Source organism: Plecotus auritus (genome assembly GCF_963455305.1).
Source record: "Plecotus auritus genome assembly, chromosome: 5".
NCBI lineage: Eukaryota > Metazoa > Chordata > Mammalia > Chiroptera > Vespertilionidae > Plecotus > Plecotus auritus.
The window spans coordinates 75,044,663-75,065,747 of record NC_137776.1 but is presented as its reverse complement, the minus strand read 5'-3'; the positions used below and the strand labels follow the sequence as shown (position 1 = coordinate 75,065,747).

General features: G+C 37.8%; 1 protein-coding gene across 2 annotated transcripts in view; it reads right to left on the bottom strand.

Annotated features, from left to right (window-relative positions):
- The window catches only part of LRP1B (LDL receptor related protein 1B), a 1,782,191-nt gene that overhangs the window by 1,428,379 nt on the left and 332,727 nt on the right, over window positions 1-21,085 (bottom strand). For both annotated transcript variants that reach the window (XM_080670835.1, XM_080670834.1), the window contains exon 2: window positions 3,248-3,370. In XM_080670835.1, coding sequence (XP_080526961.1) covers window positions 3,248-3,370 — 123 coding nt within the window. The remainder of the gene's footprint in view (window positions 1-3,247; window positions 3,371-21,085) is intronic.

Here is a 21,085-nt window from a genome sequence, read left to right as displayed (position 1 = left end):
CTAAATAATTTTCTGACTGGGGAGTAGGATAGGGTAATAGGAAGGAAGGAGACATAACAGCACCAATGCAGTTCTGGCTTTAAAAGAATCAGTTTTAAGTACATTCAATTCAATTTCCCAGAAAATATCATACATCAGCTGGAGCTGATTGTTGGAAAGGAAGTATCATTAAGCATTCAACAGAAAATCCTAGAAGGAATTAAATGTTGAACACTTGGAAACAAAAGTGCCTTTCAAGAAAATTTACCAGCCACAGGTGGTTCCAAGCCTTCATTTCACAAATAAATGTCCCCACTTTCCATTTTAATTCTTGTCACACACAACTTGAGACTAACAACCGAACTGAAAGTCCTGAGTCGAAGGATGGTGATTTCCCTGATTTTCTATTCTCATGTCTTCATTGGGCTTGAAGATGATTAGCCATTTATTTAGACAGTTGAAATTACTTCAAATAATGTGGAGAAATCTAGACTTTCATTTTTAATATAAGGCTAAAGAACACTTTCTCATATCCAAAGGTAAAAATATAAATTATGAAAGTTATCCGTTTTCATATTTTAGAAACCTCGTCTTGGTTTTTCTGTATACAGGTTTATTTTCTAAGCATTTCAGTCATCAGCATTTCACAACAAAAGCTTTTCTTCTTCCTTGACAATATCCCCTTTTTTTCCTATGGGAATTTTGTCAGCATTTCAGAGCTTTTACAATGTCGTAATAAATTACATGTTGTATTGGTTTTCTTATAATTTTAAAGGCTAAATGGATTTAGGAAAAATAAGTGTATTGCTTCAACTGTTTTCATCTAATATTTTGTAGATACACGTACTTCCAACCAAAATGTACAACATACATTTGTTCATATTCTGAGCACAAAGTCACCCTTCCTAATAATCACTCTTCATGGTTTTAGATTTCTAGTATTTATCTTTCACATTGAATATGTACATTAATGTCATAAAATTTTGCAATTATTTTCTGTGTATCAGTGAATATGAATGATGTAAAACAACACATTATAAAGCACTATGATTAGAAAAATGGTAATTGTGAACATCTGGGTTGAGGAATTTAAAATTCAAAAGTCTTATATGTTTTATAAAGGTTTTATCTATGCTTGTCCAGATTTCAACTGGTATTATCTGAAACCATTGATCTGATCGGAAACAGGCTAATTACATGTAGATCCAAATGTGTTGTCCAGATTAAATGCCCAGATAGAAAAATAGTTCTTTCTCTGTCTTTGTTATATGGCTACATTGATATAACAATAGTTTCAGTGTTTCCTTTAAGGATATTCAGCAATTTTGATGTTTGAGGATAGAATAAGAATGGCCAAAATAAAGAATTACTTTTAAATCTAATTCATCAAATGTTATTAGAGAAGAAAATAGCTATATACTTAAAAACTGATAAAAATGTCTTGAATAGGTAAGAATTTCATTTTTAAAAATAAGCAGAAAAAATCTATATTTTTATTAACCCACATGTGACTTCTAATTTGAGGCCTCAGTCTGCTGAAGCCCCTAATCTCTGAATTGAGGGACCCACCTTTCCCAAAAACCAAGGTGATGTCTATTTTATGGGCAGGGTAGATATTCAAAATATTTAAGAACATTGTGGTAGAGACCCTGACCATTCAGAGCAAATGTCCAATCAGTCAGCTGTCAAACATACCTCTGGTCCACTGATGCGGCCTTGCTGGGTATTAGCCATGTTCTAGAAGCAGGAATTCAGAGAGGAAGGGGTAGCAGAGTGTTTGTCATTTACACAATTTGACATTTACTCTAAGGTTTTCTCTCTCAGGGCTTTAGTTTTGACTATCCAGGTCCTTGCTTCTGTTCTATACCACAAATCCTCTCCAGTCTTATTCTCCTACTTGTCTCACTCTTGAGCACAAAGGGAACACCATCATTCTCTATTCTTCATCAGTATCAGTAAAGGTAAGCTGTCCAGTCATTTTTTTCTCAACTGTTTTTGCATTGTGCCAAGTACACAGCTCCATGGCATTTCACCTTCAACCTGGCTTTCCTGCATATGGATAGCAAAAATATATCTCAGGTTTCTGTAGTTTTTTCCCCATCAGGAATTTGTTGGGAGGATCAGGGCAGAAATGCAACACTCCAGTACCAACATTCAATAATTATCCTTTTATTCTGATTATGCTATGAAAATCCTTCCAGCTAATGAGGAAAGAACTCCTAGATGACACTTAAAAAGGAGAGGGTAAAGCTTAAAAAGAATATATAAATCATATACATATATTAATCATATATAATATGATTTCATATGGTCAGAGCATTATATATAATCATATAATATGATTAATTAATAATCATAAATAATATGACTTAATAATCATATATATAATATGATTTCATATGGTCAAAGCACTTATTATTGTTTTCTTTTCACATTACTGTGCCATCTATACCCCTAGGCACAATACTGAGATATATTGCTATTTTTAAACAACTTTATTAAGATAAAATTAACATACAATTCAACCCTTTTAGTATGTAAAATTCAATATTTTAAAATATATTAACATACCTGTGCAACCATAATTGCAATCTCATTTTAGCATTATTGAATCTCACCAAAAAGAGACCCCATGCTCATTAACAGTCAGTCCTTATTGCCTTCCACCACATCCCTCATCTATTCTCTATGTCTATATATTTGCCAATTTGGGATCTTTCATATGAATGAAATCATACCACATGTGGTCTTCTGTGACTGGCTCCTTCCCCTTAGCCTTTATCCATGTATCATGTATGAGTACTTCCTTCTTTGTATTGCCAAATAATATTCCTTTGTATGATTTACACATTTGATTTCTACATTAGATTTTGTTTTTATTAATCTATTTTTCCTCTTTTCATGCCTATGTGTTCCTCTGACTCAGTGTGTGAGATAAATTTTTGGAGAGGGTCTTATTCCCTTTTAGTGCTGTGTTTTAAAGGATTATTTTCCTCTGTAAGTCATTTTTCTCTAGCAGTAACACAATCACTTTGAAATAATTAACCTTGTATCTTCTTCCCTTCATAAGTCAGTTCACGCTATAAAATTGCATTTTATGCTTTCATTCACATAGTCATTTTAAAGGAAACATAAATGAGAAGTTTTGCGTTTCTCAGGCTAGGTGGAAAAAAAGAATCAACTACAACATCAGTCATCCGTGAAAACCGCTGACATTTCGTTTCATATGTAAGGGAAATTTGAATGGTAGGAAAACCTTTCTACTCACAGGTATCTAAAGACTCGTCTGAATCATCAGGGCAGTCAGGGTCCCCATCACACAGCCAGCTCTGGGAGACACAAGTCACATGATCGTGGCAAAGAAATTCACCAGGATCACAGGACTGCTGATCTGAAAATGAAAATGTTTCAAAATAAAATATGACTGATCTGAACATGAACACAAGAGCAGTACAAAGATGAAATGTGAGAAAGCAATACATAAAAGGTACATGAATGTGATCCACATTTTCTGTTCAGCTGCAAAGCTAAGCCAATAATTTTCTTAATTATACCACTCAGCTCAAGTCCACCTTATTGAGAGAGTTGACTTTGATGTAGTCTCACACAGTCTGTTCTGGAAATTGTTACAAATTCTGTTTATGTTTATGACTAGCGGTTTTGTCAAACTGGATAAGACACATAGAATCCCAGCAAGTGAGTTTTATAGATGTTGACATTTTGAACAGACATTTTTATTCCTCCTTTGCTCCAAGGGGGGAAAAAAACACTGTAATAAACGATAGTGTACCTAAACCACATCTCTGCATGTTCAGTTCTTAACTTTCCATACTAATGCCATAGTTTCATGTCTCTACATTAATTAGATGCCCAATCTCATAATATTTTATTGTCTATTTTGCTAAAACTTCTCAGGTGACAGCTTTGGCTGTTGAACAGCAAAAGTGATAGTACACTTCCATAAAGTTTTGCTATAACTCAGATTTCTGCATCCACATCCAAAATACCCATTATTTTGCCTTTATGTTTTAGAATATTTAGGGCCTTCTTCATATCCTAGCAAACTCATCAGATGTTGTTTCTTTGCAATATACTTACTTATACACTATAAACCAATTCAATAAAAATATTTAATTTTTATATTTTAAATGGAAAATAAACATTTCTTACAACTAATGACCTTCAAATGTAATGGAGTGCTGAGAACACCTTAGTCCTTTGATATCACTTACACTTTTGTTATGTATATACAGTGATGATTCAAATATTTTTAAAATCCATAAATAAATAGGTATTTCAATATATATCAAATGAAATTTATAAGTGATATGAAAACATTAGACCATAACTTAATTGGTACTTTTACCTTAGCAATTACAAAAAGATGCTGATCTTCCATGCAATGGTTTGATAAAATATGGTATAACTTTCCTTTCTCTTCCTCAACATCTTTTCTCCCATCACAACATATCTTTCAATAAATATACATTACAAACACACAACATATCTTTAATCTATAGACATTGGTATAAACTATAGATATTTCCTGAAAATTAATATTATCTTATCCTATTATATTTTTCAACACATTTACCATCAATGCCACACTCCATACCACTGCTATCATATTGCTGTTTTTTATATAAAACAGTTAAGTTCTTGGCTATATTCTGTATTTGGCCCCATACTTAGTGCTAAAGAATCAAAGATTCTTTGCCTTCAAGGACACAGCAGACTACCATGCCAACAGATCCAGGAATAAAGAAAAGTACTTTGTATACAAAAAGTTGCCAACTAAATGATAAAAAAATAGCTGCTAAAAGGAAAGACCACAAGTAGAGAGAGATAGAGATAAATCAAAAAATAGTTTTGGGATGTAAGCATAACTTTAAAGATGGGAAGAATATGAATAAATGAAGAGTAAATATAGGACACTCCTGACAAGGATGTGAAAAAAATTGCAAAGACAGTAGCTATTAAAATGTATTTGAGACAAATAAAAGTTTTCTACTAAAATTAAGATGACATTCAGGTTATATAACCTGGGTTTTCTCCACCAAACATTATGTCATATGTATAAGTATGTTCCAATGCTAAGGAAGGGGAACTTAAATGTTGCTTAGAAAGTCCCATAACTTCTATAGTTCATAACACGGTAAAACTTCAAATTATGTTGCTTATAAAGAGATGTTATAATTTATCAGCAAACAAGGACGAGTTCTGATAGTAAAGAAAAATGTAGTAGTAATTATACCAGGACAAAATGTATAAACCAAGTCTGTCCCAAAAAAATCAGAATATATTTTCGATGTACCTATAGCTACTGTGCACTTGATGTATGATCTCAAATGCCAAGTTTTCTCTTCCTTCATTCCTCCAAAACTTTAACAAATTGCTATGAGGAGAGGGGAAAAGAGATAGTACCTTGCTAAATGCCATTGTATAGTGCCTGACTCAGTGAATAATCAATAAGTACTAACTGGAAGTAAAAAGAAATAAAAAGAACCATAAAGAACAATTAATCGTGTTGGAAAATAACACCACAAAAACATAGGTCAGGGTCAGTAATGAAGGACCTTAATTACTGTAGAAAGTATTTTGTAGATCATTTGAAGCCATGAAAAAGTACTTAAAGGTTTTTTGTGATAAAATATAGTACAAATTCATGTGTAGGCTATTGTAATTATCTAGAGACAATTTCAAGTGATTGAGCTAAAGTAGTAGGAACTAAAATGAATATTCTGCTCCACATACTGTAAGAGTTAAAATTGGTGAATAAAATGGTTGAAAAGCTTAAAGATGTCTCAAAGTAAATAGCCTCAGAAACTGATTAGATAGTATCTCAAAACCAAGGTAGGACATAGAAAAAAAATTCTGTGTGTGTGTGTGTGTGTGTGTGTGTGTGTGTGTGTTTAAATGTGTAGTCATGTGGGTGTAAAACAGCCGTGGGCAAACTACGGCCCACGGGCCGAATCCAGCCCGTTCAGCTGTTCTATCCGGCCTGCGGAGCCGAAAGAGTGGAGGGTTCTCTTGCTCTCCCCTCCGCTCCTTCACCAGCAGCAGTGTTAACATTGCAATGTCCGGAAACACGGCCGCAGCTCCTTCTTCTGAGTGGGCGGATTTATAACCGCCCATTCAGTAGAAGGAACAACCTCTCAATCTTCCAGAGGCTCCTTGTAATGCCCGCGGACGCGTCCCCGGACATCACCCTGGGAATGCGTAGACACGTTATCGTGGTGATGTAGGGAGACACGCCCCTGGAGAGCACAGTATCAGAGCATTAGCTAAAAAGGAGACCAACAACACTGTTCCCACTGAAGTTGATGTTTTAAAGACCAAAAACCTTTCAACCCAGTCTACATTGCCATCTACATCTACATCCTGGGCATAATTTGGAAGTTGCACTAAAGAAAATGTTTAATTTACTGTTTACACATTTTGTTCTTTTCTATTTGTTTTAGTTTTAAATTATTTTATTATATTTAAGTTTAATTTGAAAGGCTTTTGTACCTTTCCTTTGTTAGGCGATTTTATTTTGCCTTTGCCATCTTCAATATAAGGTATGTTATTGTGCTATGATTCCTCCATTTTTTGAAGTTTCAAATTATAATAATTAGTGTTTACATTCTTCTTGTTAAAATGTTTGAAATGAATAAAACTATTGAAATAAAAAAAAAAAGACCGTACCCTTTTATGTAATGATGTTTACTTTGAATTTATATTAGTTCACACAAACACTCCATCCATGCTTTTGTTCCGGCCCTCCGGTCCAGTTTAAGAACCCATTGTGGCCCTCGAGTCAAAAAGTTTGCCCACCCCTGGTGTAAAATAATAATAGTAGAGATAATAGAGGAAATAATTAATATATTTATAGTGCTTTTAAGCTAAAAAAAAAATCCCACCTCTGATATCTTATTTGTACATTTACTTATTTTTTTTATCAATTATTATTGAGCTTCTACTACTAGGCTCTGCAGATACAATGGTGTGGGGGGGGGGGCAAAGCAGAAGTTCTTGTCATCCTGGGGCACATTACAGGGGGAACAAAAACAAACTAAATGCGTTAACTGTATAGAATATTAGAAATAAGCCCTATGGAGAACAGTAAAACAAGATGGGGATTAAGTGTTGGAGCCCGGAAGGATGGAGGTAAATTTCAAATAAGTTAGAGAATCTGTCACAGAGAAGGTGACATTTGAACAAAGGCTTATGGAGGTGAGAGTGACATCCATTTGAATAAAAGGTCATGTGCTAAAAGTCATGTGCTAAGCACTTGAAGGAAGAGGGAGCTCAGCAAAGTAAGGAAAACTGAGGAGGGCAGAGTGCTGGGGAAAAGTGACAGGATGAAAAACTCAAGTCAGGGATTTGGGGAAGATGGGGTTGAGGGTGGCACATGAGGTTTTGAGTTTTGCTAAAAGCCAAGATGGGAAACCATTGGAAGGTTCTGAGTAGAGAGACACAATCTAGGTCACTTTTTGTTAAAGGTTCACTCTGTCTACTGCATTGAGAATAGAGTACAATGAAGTGGGAAGATCACCTAGGATGTTATGGCATTAAGAGGTGAGAGAGATGGTTGTGTGGGCAAGTGTGTTGGTGAAATGAATTTTCAGGACAGTATTTGATGAGGAAACTGAAGTCAAATACCTTGTTCACCATTTCACTACATGTCAAAATCTTGAATTCAGGTTTTGACCTCAAATGTATTACTGCCAACTGTTTTTGTAATATCCTGAGTATGATGTACTTGGGAGACATTCAAGTATAAATATGCCTCCTGGCCAATGTGGCTCAGTGGTTGAGTGTCAACCTATGAACCAGGAGGTCACAGTCCAATTCCCGGTCAGGGCACATGCCTGGGTTGTGGGCTGGATCCCTAGTGTAGGGTGTGCACGAGGCAGCTGATCAATGATTCCCTCTTATCATTGGTGTTTCTATCTCTCTCTCTCCCTCTCCCTTCCTCTCTGAAATCAATAAAAATATATATGTTTAAAAAGAATAAATATGCATTAGACAGTGATATATTTAAGCCTGAAATTCAGGAGAAGCATCAAAAGTGGAAACACAGAACAGAACTGAAACTGTAAGAAGACATGAAAATAGGTGTAGCTGAAATTAATATGGGGAGTTAGTAGGAGGGAGGGAGGGAGGGGGGAGAGAGAGAGAGAGAGAGAGAGAGAGAGAGAGAGAGAGAGAGAGAGAGAGAGAGAGAGAAGCATAGGTCAAGAAAGGAGACAGAAAAGACAAAGTTTAACCAGAAATAGGAAAGGAGAAGGGCAAGGGGAAAGGAGATTCATTAAAAATATGTGGAATTTCAATAACTGGATGATTGAGGAAGGGGATCACTGGTGACAAAATTCAAGTAGGATGAGTTCTGAAAAGATGGCATAGGCTTGCAGGCTGAGGTAAAGGTACCACTGAGGAAAGAGAGAGACTGGGGGCTCAAGAAGGATATGAAAGTGGAGCCCTTTCCTAAGGAAAACTCATGGGGCTGCAATGAGAACCAAAACAATATTGGGAGCAAAAAAGAAAGGATAAAAAAAAGATAAATTATTAGCTGGTAAGAAATAAAATTAAGGTGTTCTTGCATGGTTTTGTTTTCTCAAAGAACTGTAAAGCAAGACTTTTGAAATTTGAGGGAGTAAAATTGGAAAGAATGGTAAAGATTTAGAATAACTACTATGGGGAACTGGAAAGGAATCAACTAGAAATTTGGGGAATGATTTCTCTCTAAGGCCAGAGGATCCAGCTAAGATTGAAAAGTATATAATTGACAGTTGATTGTTTTGTTCATTTTATTTTGTACTAATGTCAAATTGTTCACCTGCATTAGGCCATGAATAATCCCCCGGGAAAATCCAAGAAGAAAGTCCCTTTGGAAAATATGCAAATTTTCCAAAGGTATTCATATTTATCCATCACTAATCCATCATGATTCAAAACTTTTTTTTTCCCCTTAAGTAAGATAGACCTAAGGGGATTTACCTACTGAGTCTATATTATCAGTGTGCAATTTTGGGAAAAGTTTATATTATTCCTCTGAGAAACAGCCATTAAGAATAGCTTCCTACAACCCACCTAAATATTTTCAACCAGATATTCCATTTCCCAGTCAGTTTTTAAAAGCATTGATTATAGGATTCAAATGAATGGATTTTCAGTATTTCAAGGTGATTATCTTAAAATATATTCACTGGATATAGTTCCTGGAATCAGAAGCTCAATATGTGTGTGTGTGTGTGCGTATTTTTTATTCATCCTATTTTATGCTTCATGCCACACTTCTGAGATAGCCAAACTAATCTTATTTTAAATGTCTTCCTATTGTGTGAAACATAATGTTATACACTGTAATTAAAACGAGAAGCTTATAAGAAAGTACAGCCAGTTAAACTTACATCCCTAAGGAAGAAGATCAAAGCTAGTACCATGTCTATCTCTTAATACTAGACTTTTACAACCAAAAGACATGAAAAGATTAGGACAATCATAGCCTATAGAGTTTACTGAGTTTAGATTCATCCTGGAACGAGAAAGCTTAATATGATAGCCCTGCTGCACTTATAGGGAAAATCTAATTATTTATTTTAATAAAATTTGTAATATTATTTTCAGAAGTAGGATAGAAGTAGTCTTTGCTGAAAGACTTAATATACATGAGTTGCCACAGACTAGCTAACTTACCTTTTTCTTTGTAATATCATGATGAATTGCTAATTTTGATCTTTAAGATAAAGAACTATAAAAATCAAACACTAAAACTAGTATCTGTCAATAAGGGCCTATTGAATAACTATGTAGCCTACAGCTCCTTGAGTATTTTACCATAATTAATTTATAATAATGCTATGCCATTTCCCTTAGAAGTTGACATTTTATGTCCCATTTAAATACTAATGAGAGTGTTAGTTTATCAACAAATTATCTGCATACTAACGCATAATAGGACACTACAGGGACATTTAAAGGAAGTATAAATAACTAGAGGTTCAGTACACCGGGGGGGGGGGGGGGGGGTGGTGTCCCTCAGCCCAGCCTGCACCCTCTCCAATCTGGGACCCCTCAAGGGATGTCCGACTGCCCATTTAGGCCTGATCCCACCGTGCCTAAATGGGCAGTCAGACATCCCTCTCAGAATCCAGGACTGCTGGCTCCCAACTGCTCACCTGCCTGCCTTCCTGATTGCCCCTAACCGCTTCTATCTGCCACCCTGATCACCCCCTAACCACTCCCCTGCCAGCCTGATTGATGCTTAACTGCTCCCCTGCCAGCCTGATTGCCCCTAACTTCCCTCCCCTGCAGGCCTGGTCACCCCTAACTGCCCTCCCCTGCAGGCTTAATCGCCCCCAAGTGCCCTCCCTTGCAGGCCTGGGCCCTCCCAACTGCCCTCCCCTGCTTGCCTTGATCGCCCACAACTGCCCTCCCCTGTTGGCCTGGTCCCTCCCAACTGCCCTCCCCTGCTGGCCATCTTGTGGCGGCCATCTTCTGTCCACCTGGGGACAGCCATCTTTGACCACATGGGGGCAGCCATCTTGTGTGTTGGAGTGAAGGTCAATTTGCATATTACTCTTTTATTAGATAGGATAGAGGCCTGCTACATGGGTGGGGACCAGCTGGTTTGCCCTGAAGGGTGACCTGGATCAGGGTGGAGGTCCCCTTGAGTCATGGGGTGGCCTGGGCGAGGGGCCTGTGGTGGTTTGCAGGCTGGCCACGCCCTCCCAGCCACCCAGGTGGAGGCCCTGGTATCTGGGATTTATTTATCTTCTACAGTTGAAACTTTGTAGCCTTGAGCAGAGGCCCGGGCTGGCCAGGGTGTACAGGAAGCTTGGCTTCCTCCATTGCCAGGGAAACCCAAGCCTCCTGTTCACTCTGTGGCCGCAGCCATCTTGGATGGGTTAATTTTCATACTCACTCCTGATTGGCAGGTGGGCATGGCTTGTGAGTGTAGCAGAGGTATGGTCAATTTGCATATTACTCTTTTATTAGATAGGATGAACTCTAGTAGCTAATTACAAATTAAAGGCAAAGGAGGGGGTATAGTCCCCATTTAATATCTGAATCCATGAGGAGTCTAAGGTTGATCCTAGCTAAGTTCAAGAATAGGTACAACTTTTGCACATGCTAAGTATTAGGGAAATGCTATGGCAGGTTTTCAGAACTTAGTTAACATCAACAATAGTTATTTAATATATCTATATCTCATTTAACTTAAACATAGGATGACTAATTAAAATATCTATCTACACTAATGAAAGAGTAAGATGCAAATTGACCGTACCTTCACATCACCCAACAGCCAATCAGGAGTGAGTATGCAAATTAACCCAAAAAAGATGGCGGGCTTAATTGCATATGCAGGCACTGAGCTGCCGGGGGCGGGGCCTCTGGGCAGCGTGGGAAGGAGGAAAGGCAGCTCCAGGCCCGAGGGAAAAGGTGGCTCCAGCTGGAGTGCTGGCAGCCAGGGGAAGGAAGGCCGATTCTTGCATGAATCCTCTGTGCATCAGGCCTGTAGTCTTACCTAATAATAGAGAAACATGTAAATTGACCGTACCTCCGTGACGCCCACAGCCAATCAGAGTGAGTATGCAAATTAACCCAACAAAGATGGCGGATAATTTGCATACATACCTGGGTTCTGGGAACCTCCTCGACACCCAGGTCACTCCCAACTGGCCATTGGGCGGAGGCTTTAGGCTTGGGAAGGGGCCGAGCCTGCGATCAGAGGTGCCGGGGGTCCCCCTTCCCAAGCCTAAAGCCTGGGGTGCAGGCCTTAGGCTTGGGAAGGGGCCAAGCCTGGAATCGGAGGGAAGGGGAAAAAATTCAATGGAAACATAGCCTCAGGTGAGGATAAAAAGAAAAATAAAGAAAGAAATGTCATATCCTATGAAAGACACATCTTGAAAATGCTTAAAGAAAGTTGTCATTTTTTCATGGTGAAGGGACTGGAGTCCGTGTTGATGAAAATACCTTGGTGGCTGGGGTGACTGGCAGTGGCCACAGCAGCAGGGTAATGGGACTGGCACCTTCCCCTGATCAGCCTGGTCGCCTCCCACAAAGGGAGTGCTGGCAGCCAGGGGAAGGAAGGCCCATTCTTGCATGAATCTTCTGTGCATCAGGCCATCAGTAGGACATCCCCTGAGGGCTCCCAGTATGTGAGAGGGGTCAGGCTGGGCTGAGGGACCCCTCCCCAGTGCACAAATTTTGTGCACCGGGCCCCTAGTATAATATAAAAGGCTAATATGCTAAGTGTCCCTCCTACTGTCCAACTGGTCGCTGTGATGTGCACTGACGCCCAGGGGGCAGATGCTCAACACAGGAGCTCCTGTGGTGTGCACTTACCATTTACAGAGAAATGGCAGTGCAGACCTGGCACCAACAAAGCAACACTCAGCTTCTCTAAGTGGGACACAGGCCCTGCCACCACCCTGGAGCAACAGCCCACCAAATTGCAACCGAGGCTGCCGAGACCCCATGGCACAAAATGGGGTCCACAGCCCAGCCCAGCCCAGAAATGGTGGCTATGGGCACCTGGTAATGATGTCACATAGCAACGCCCAGCTACCTCTCCCTAGCAACAGGCCATATATTTATATTTATATATATAAAGCCAGCAACTGGAACACTGTAACAACCAGAATGACCGGTCGCTATGATGCTCACTGCAGCCAGCAAACTGGCCAGATCAGGGGGTGGGGCCGGCCAGCCAACCTCCTGTGACCCATTCCCCCAGGCAGCCCTGCCCCTGATTGGCCTCTCCCAACTGATTAAGGGCAGAGCAGCCAGCCAAACCCACCCCCAGGCATTTCCTCCAGCTGGACCCACCCCCAATTGGTGTGCCCACCCTGATAAGCTCACAGCCCCTCCCCCCAGCCAGCCCCACCCCCAATTGGCCCACACCACCCAAATTGGCCTACAGCCCCTCCCCCCAGCTGGCCCCATCCCTGATTACCACACCCTACCCCAATAGGGGGTGGAGTTGGCAGCCAACCTCCTGCAGCCCCTCCCCCCAGCTGCCCACAGCCCCTCCCCATGCTGTCCCCACCCCTGATCAGCCCTCACCACCCTGATCTGCCTGTGGCCCCTCCCCCCAGCCAGTTCCGCCCCTACACACCAATCGGGGGTGGGGCTGGCCAGACAACTTCCCATGGCCCCTCCCCCAGCTGCTGACCCCTAATCAGCCACCCTATCCCATTTAGGGGTGGGGCTAGCCTGCCCACAACCCACATCCCTTCCCCACAGCTGGCCCTGCCCCCAATCGGCCCCCCACCCATGCACAAATTCATGCACTGGGCCTCTAGTATCATTTATAACTGCTTAGAGAGAAATATGGTTATATTCTCTTTCTTCTCATACGTAAACCTGCAATTAATTCATTACCAGGAGAACAGAATTCTTGTAGAGATCTACAGAATATATTACTAATTCATCTTCAAATTTTGATAAAGCTCCTATAAGTTAAACAAATGATGTTAGTTATCAAGTACCAAGAATTACCTTATTTTTTTTCTTTATATTCACCTACTTCAAAAAATGTACAAATGTAGATGAAGAATAAATTCCTCAGAATTCTCTTTAAATTTTTTTCATAATATGGTTAAAGATATTTTGCTCCAATACTTTCTTTTGCTACCTTTTCACCACTCAGCATACATTTCTAGTTCTCCATACTGTTCTATTAACTTTCCTAAATATATCATTTCTATGTCTTTACTGTTTATTCCTTTGCTTAGAATGCCCTTTCCCATATAACACAAGTCTAATCCTTTTCTAAATTTTAATGACATTTTAGTTCCTTTAATCAAAACTTCCACAATAAACTTTTTATTCCCCCATCACTGGTTCCATCACCCAATACTCAAATCACCAAAAAGCTTACATTTTATTTTACTGTGTATTATAGCTACTGGATGAAGAGCTCCTGAAGGGCAGAGAGTCCTTCCTAGCCTTTGTATTTTCTCCTAACAATGAAAAAAAATTATGTAAAGAATTATATATTGTTTTTAGAAAGAGAGGGGGGAAAGAAAAACCCAAGTGTGCTCTGCATTTTTATCAGAATAATAAATAGCTTATTTAGTTAATCACCAAAATAAAACTAAGTTCTCCCATGGTTAAATAAAATACCCTGAGTAGTAAAGATTATACCATATAAAATTAAAGCATCCATGAACACTAAAAATCAAACTTGAGAGAGATTGTGTTATCCTCCAGAGTCTCTTAACTACACTGAAAATTACACTTTTATAATAGCTGGTTGTACAATGATAATTTAGCCGAATATGTTAATGATAGGTGTTTTTTGTTCTTGTTTTGGTTTTGTTGGTTTTTTTTTTTTAAAGATAATCTCTTTAGAAATATCATCACTTTAAGTGTAAGATAAAATGAAACTCACCATTTAAGTCCATGTTTAAAAGCAATACAAAAACATATGTGAATTATTCACATTTTGGGAGTCTGGTGCGGGAGAAATTAGGTAAAATGTGGTCAAACCTGCCAGTTTCAGTTTACCAAGGAATATATCTCCTTCATAAAATGCATGGTGTATTAAAAATAAACTTTATTATATAAAATAGTATTACAATTTGTGGTATCATTTATCTATGTTAAATTCAGCCTTTATTAAAAACCCGCCCAGGCTTAAATTAAAGGGGCAATTAGTAATGAAGGGTAACCATACTTCAATGGTAACATGATTTTTAACTAATAATTCCCATTGTCTTGCTGAATCATTATTGATAACTTAGAAAGTTATTTAATCAAACTATAGACATATGTGCTCACATAAAATATGTATACATGTTCTTGTACTTTAAAATTAGTATACAGCTCTGCCTAGTGCTTTGTTAGCACTGAAGCTAAGGCTTATTAAGAGAGACCATTCAAATGTTTGAATAAGAGTCCTGCGGTGGATTGAATAATGGCAACCCCAAAATGACCACATCCTAATTCCAAGAACCTGAGAATATATACACAGTACAAGGGACTGGGCAGATATGATTAAGTTAAGAATCTTGAGGCTAGGACAGTAGCCTGGAATATTCAAATGAGCCCAATGCAATTACAAAGGTTCTTATAAGAGAAAAATCAGTGGAGCAAAGACATGGACACAAAAGCAGAACCTGGTGCAATCTGCGGAAGATGCCAAGAGCAAAGAGACAAGGAATGTGGGCAGCATCTCAAAGCTGGAAAAGTCAAGGAAATGAATTCTCTTTTCCTTGACTCATAGAACCTCCAAAGTAACTCAGTCCTGTAGATACTGTTTAGGCTTCTGACCTCCAGAACTGTAAGATAATAAATGTGTTGCTTTAAGCCACTAAGTTACAACAGCAATAGAAAACTAATACCAGGCCCCCATCTCACAAACACATATCACTTTTCTAAGTCTGATTAAACGATCAGGAAACAAGCAAGCTGCCAAGTATTTTACACTAATTTAAAGGCCTTTTTCTCCTAAATCAGTTTCTACACTATCTACTCAAATAAAACGCCTTTTATTTCTCCTTGATGTCAAATGACAGTCAAAATACATCTGCATAGTACTGAAGCCAGCAATAATGCCTAGAAGCACGTAATAGGGTTTTATAAAAACACACCATAAATGTTCAAATAAATGACATCCTTCAATGGGAAATACATGAATTGAGAAGTGAGTGTGTATATTCTTATGAGATGAGAAAATGCAAAAAATATATCTTCCTATTATGGAAAAATTATAGTTAATTATATATTTTTATGCTTTCTATTGGCTACCAAATTTGCAATCATCCCATGTCTTATTAGGCACCAAATGTCTTTAGTGCTGCAAATGGCAATTCGTACTTACCAAAACATCTTATATAAAACTAAGACAAAATTGAAAATTTGAAAAAGTACATTATCCCCAGGAAGAAATGTTGCTCATTTATCATTTCTATCATAATGAACAAATGAAAAAGTATCACTGTAAACATTTCAAATCCAATCTGACATTTAATTTTCAAGAACGTTTTTTTCCTTGATCATTTAAACATTGATAGGCTCCTTGTTTTATCAGGGCAGTGATATGGAAAATTATAAGGCACTCCACAGAAACCTGTTTGAAACTAAGAAACAAGTTAAACCACCAGGATAAAAAACCCTGTCCTTTATTTAGCAAGAGATAAAAAATATATATATTTTTCAGTTGAATGACACCGGTACATTCAATATGGTTGCCTTGAGTTTTATTATCAGACAAATTCTTTGCAGTTCTGTGTTCTTTTCTGAAATTGCAGTAGGAATGCTCTATTTTCTTTTTACCTGCCCTTTCTCAAAAGCCCACGGAAATGAATATGAAGAGTTATTTCATATACTACATTGTTAAGAAAGAGGAAATATTTGACAGGTTGCCTTCTTAAATTTAAAAGAAAAAGCCTAAATTATTGACATTTCTTTGCAAGTTCTATTCTCTAAATCCTGTGTGATGCCCATCCCACTCCCAGGGGGTATCAAAATTCACATCTTTTTTCTCATCTCTAGGCTTAGTGAGATATGAAGCAGATGGCTAGGCTTTGGCTGATTTGGGGATGCTGCAAGATCTCCTATTCTTTGTGCTGTGTTTTAACCATTAATGGTTCTTCAAAGACTACAATTTTACATATCTCATGTTCCTACTTTGAGTTTAAAATATATTTTTCAATCAAATTTTTCCCTATTTTAAAATACTTTAAACATAATCATTTAGTATGGGGGGCTAAGTAAAAAGAGTATTTGTCGCATAAAGTAACACAATGTCTAGAGATTAGTGGGATGTGGGTCAGGGTCACCTCTGAGTAACCCACAATATCATCCAAAACCGCGGTGCTGGGCATCTTTTCACTTTGCCATCCTCACTGTGTTGGCCTTCATACTCATGCTCTTAAAATGTCTGTGACTGCTCCAGGCTTCGACTGCTCATAACCTAAAGCAATGCAGGAGATCATGCTCTTCCTATGAAGTCTCCTTTGCTGTTGTTAAAAGAAAACCTTTTCCAAGGGAGTCCTAGCCGTCTCCATACCTCATTTGTCATTAGTCAACATTGGGGTCCATGTCCTCGCTGCAAGACAGACTGGGAAAGCAAGCATAGGGCTTTCTCCGCCTCTATAGTGGGAAGTGGGATTTTCCAAAAGAGGTAAAAATACCTGTTGGATAGGTAACTATTTTCTGCATGCCCTGTCCCCATCTTGACCCCCAACTGTAGTGGTATGTTGAGTAATATCACTACAGGTATCAGGGAAGCTTCCCAGAAAATGTGTTTTTTAAATCATTTTAATAAAAGAACACAAGATTGCCAAGCTGACTAGTAGGGGATGGCAAGTGAAACAAAAGGAAGATCACATAGGGAAACCGTGGCATATAAATGGAACACCAAGTTATTCAGGTAACTGAGGTTTAGTTTATGTTTCAAAGATTGCCTAGAATATAGTTTTAACATTTACAATGTTAGGCTTGAATATTGTCAATATTTTAATATGCTCTTCATAACCATTCAGTAAGACTTCTTACTCTTCATTAAGTTGCTAGATTTTTGAAAATACCTTTTTGTGGGAGATAATAAAATGATACCACAAATTGTAGCAGTTATTGAATGTTCACTATATGTCACATGCTACATTAAACAATTCGTGTATTGCATTTAATACTAATAAAAATATGCTGTTTGTATCTTACAAATCAGACCCTTTAGAAAGTAAAATTACTTTCTTAATATCACCCCACTAGAAAGTGGCAAGATCGGGACACAAACACTCATCTGACTGACACAAAGCCTGCTCACATGACCACTAATTGAATTTTTCTCAAGTTGGGAATTACTGGCATTTGAAGAGCAATGATTTTTGCATCAATAGTATATTTAGCATCACTAACTTATAGGCATTAAATGCCAGCAGTACCTTTAAGTCATTATAGCCCAAACCACCCCACAAATATATGTGTGCGCACTACAGATACTGTACAAAAGAAACCTACTGGGAATTCATATAAACTGTTAGTATTCACTCTACTTTAAACTGCTGATATTTTGCGCCCACCTTATTCTTCCAAACTAGGTCTCAATGTTTCATTCTTCTCAAGTCTTTCCCATCTTCTGGCTGATCCCTAAAATTCCATGTGTTTTACTCACAGATATATAAAGGTAGCAGCTATCCCTGGAAGAACTGAAACTTTGCTTATTATGTATTTACAACCTTGTGAATAAAGATAAAAGGAAATCATTTATGGACATGTGGCAATCATGAAGCTATACCCCAGATGAAAAGGTTGAATGAAGAACAAAGGAGGTTGGAAGCACCATAGACACACGCCTTTCATGATATTGTCAAGAATTTTCTTCCATAATATTCTCCATAATCAAAGGCATGGAGTACATGAACTTTCTAGCTCCTTTCATTTTATATCTATGATCAAACAAGTGTTTAAAATGCATCAAAATACACTAGGGTGGGAAAGAAGGATGGTGAGATAGTGGTTTTCGTAGAGTGGCTACCCTTTTGTAGGTAGATGTCTCACCCCCAAACTATCATATGAGAAGAGCATCTCCATTAGTTAACATCATTGAGGACAATGGTCCTAACGAGGCAGGCTTGTGTTATTTGTGAAATATAACTAAAAGTTCAAAGGATTTTCTAAACATAACTATAATTAACATAGATATTTAAGTACTTCTCTACAGTAGACAGGTCATGAAAATTAAATCAATCTTCATAAAAGTAATTATTGTCAATCAAAAGAAAAGTTCTAATGTAACATTTGAATGTTGATAGAAAATTAGAAAAGGTAGCCATGGGGGCCAAACGAAATATAAATTAAGCCTCATATGTTTTCAGGAAGAGATATAAATGCATACATTTTCTTACATTATACCAATGCATGTTCTTTTTTTTCCCACAATTAAGAAATTATTTAGAAACAGTATACTTTAATCTAACAAAATACACATGAAGTCATGTTACCAGACTATGAATTAGAATATTATTGTTTTCTGTAGTTTAAGTTGTGGTGATATTTAAATTGCATAGATTATATTTAATTAAAGTATGAGAAAATAGAGGATAATCAAAAAAGTTAAAAAGTGAATATTTTGAAGTTTACTACTGATAGACAATAACTATTGAATTTTTAAAAGTATATAGACTTTTCTATGTAGAGTTTATTTCAATATTCATCATACTTCTTTAAACACACACACACATACACACACACACACAGCACTGTTTCTAAACCTTTGTTTCTCAATCAACTTATACATACAATGGATCATTAAATTATGGTAATTTTATTTCCTACTTCAAACACAGCAATAAAATCTCATCTTTTCTTCCATTCCTATTGAAACATCCAAAATTCAAGCCAGGAGCCCCTCTTGCCTGGGGCCCCACAGCAGCCCTCTCTGCATTAAGTTTTATTTCCTTCTGACTCATTCTCCACAGTATGATTCACTCTTAGACTGCAACTGATCATTTTAAAGCCCTGCTTAAATTCTTTAAGAACTGCCTTAGCTGGTTTGGCTCAGTGGATAGTGCATTGGCCTGTGGACTGAAGGGTCCCAGGTTCAATTCAGTTAGGGCATGTGCCTCAGTTGCAGGCTTGGTTCCCAACCAATCGATGTGTCTCTCTCACACTGATGTTTCTCTCTCTGTCTCTCCCCTTCTCTTCCACTCTCTCTAAAAATCAATGGAAAATATCCTCAGGTGAGGGTTAACCAAAAATTTTTTTCAAAAATAACTCAGAATTACCATAAATGCCCAACCTTAGTAAACATATTGCAAAGAATCTTCAGGATTGAAGCTATGTCCACTATTCCCCACTCACATCCAAAAATCAGGGCTCTAGTGCAAATTAACTTATTTTTGGTCTTTTACTACGAAATTCATTTTATTGTCTCAGTGCCTTGACAGATCTCTACCTTCTGCTTAGATTACTCTTCTCTCCCCACCCATTTCTTTGAGCAAATCTACCGTATATCTCAATTTAAAAGTCAGATCTGGGAGATCTGATCCAATGTGGTTTTCTGTATTTCTGTTCTGGTGATACTAATCACGGTTTGCTCTCACACCTTGTTTCATTATCTACCTTTCTCCCTAGACCACAGGCTTAAGTAGGAACTATCATTCTCTGAGAAATATATAAACTCATTAAGTATTTATTGCAATAAGCAAAGAAACTGAAATAATGAAAACATATTTGGAATTAGACATATTGTGAAATTTGTATGGCTTTAGTAAAAATTATATTCCTAAGTCAGTTTCTCATGTATAAAACAATACTAATAGTATAAACTTCATGGCTGTGTTGTAAAAATTATATAATATTATATGTGAATTGTTAACAGTAACACTCAAAAAATGAAGGGTATTATTATTTACTAGAGGCCCAATGCATGAAATCTGTGCAAGAGTAGGCCTTCCTTCCCCCAGCTGCTGGCACCAGCTTCCCTCTAGCACCTGGGACCCAGACTTCCCTCACAGCCCGGTTTTGTTCCAAAGGTCGTCCGGAAGGACATTTGTTCTAATTGGCATATTACGCTTTTATTATTATAGATTATAAATAAAAATAATTTCATCTCTTCAGTCCTCCAAAGCATATTAACTTTGACTAGTTAAAACAGCATCAATGATTTCATTGTTCAAACCACTATTCAAAGAATCCTAAATCTTATCTTATTTCTCCCCTGGTTCAATGACACCACACTGGAAACATTGGCAATGGACACACTGACGGTGCTGACATCTTGGCCAATAGTAAAGTCCTATCTATATTTCCACTGTGATATTCTTTTCTCATTCTCATATGTCTTTAGGTTCTTGACCAGGATTTTCTCTTCCATATTATATTTATAAGAAATAATAAGGTGAGGGTGCTTTTAGAACAATGAGCATTCAACCCTGATAGGTGTGGCTCTATTGGTTGAGCATTGTGGCAGGCACAAAGTTCACCAGTTTGATTCCTAGTCAGGACTTAAGTGGGTTTGATCCCTGGTCAGGGTATGTGCAAGGAGCAACTGATTGATCTCTCCCCTCTTCTCCTCTCCTCTCCTCTCCCCTCCTCTCCTCTCCTCTCCTCTCCTTCCCTCTCCTCTCCTCTCTTCTCCTTTTCTCTCTAATAGCAATAAAAC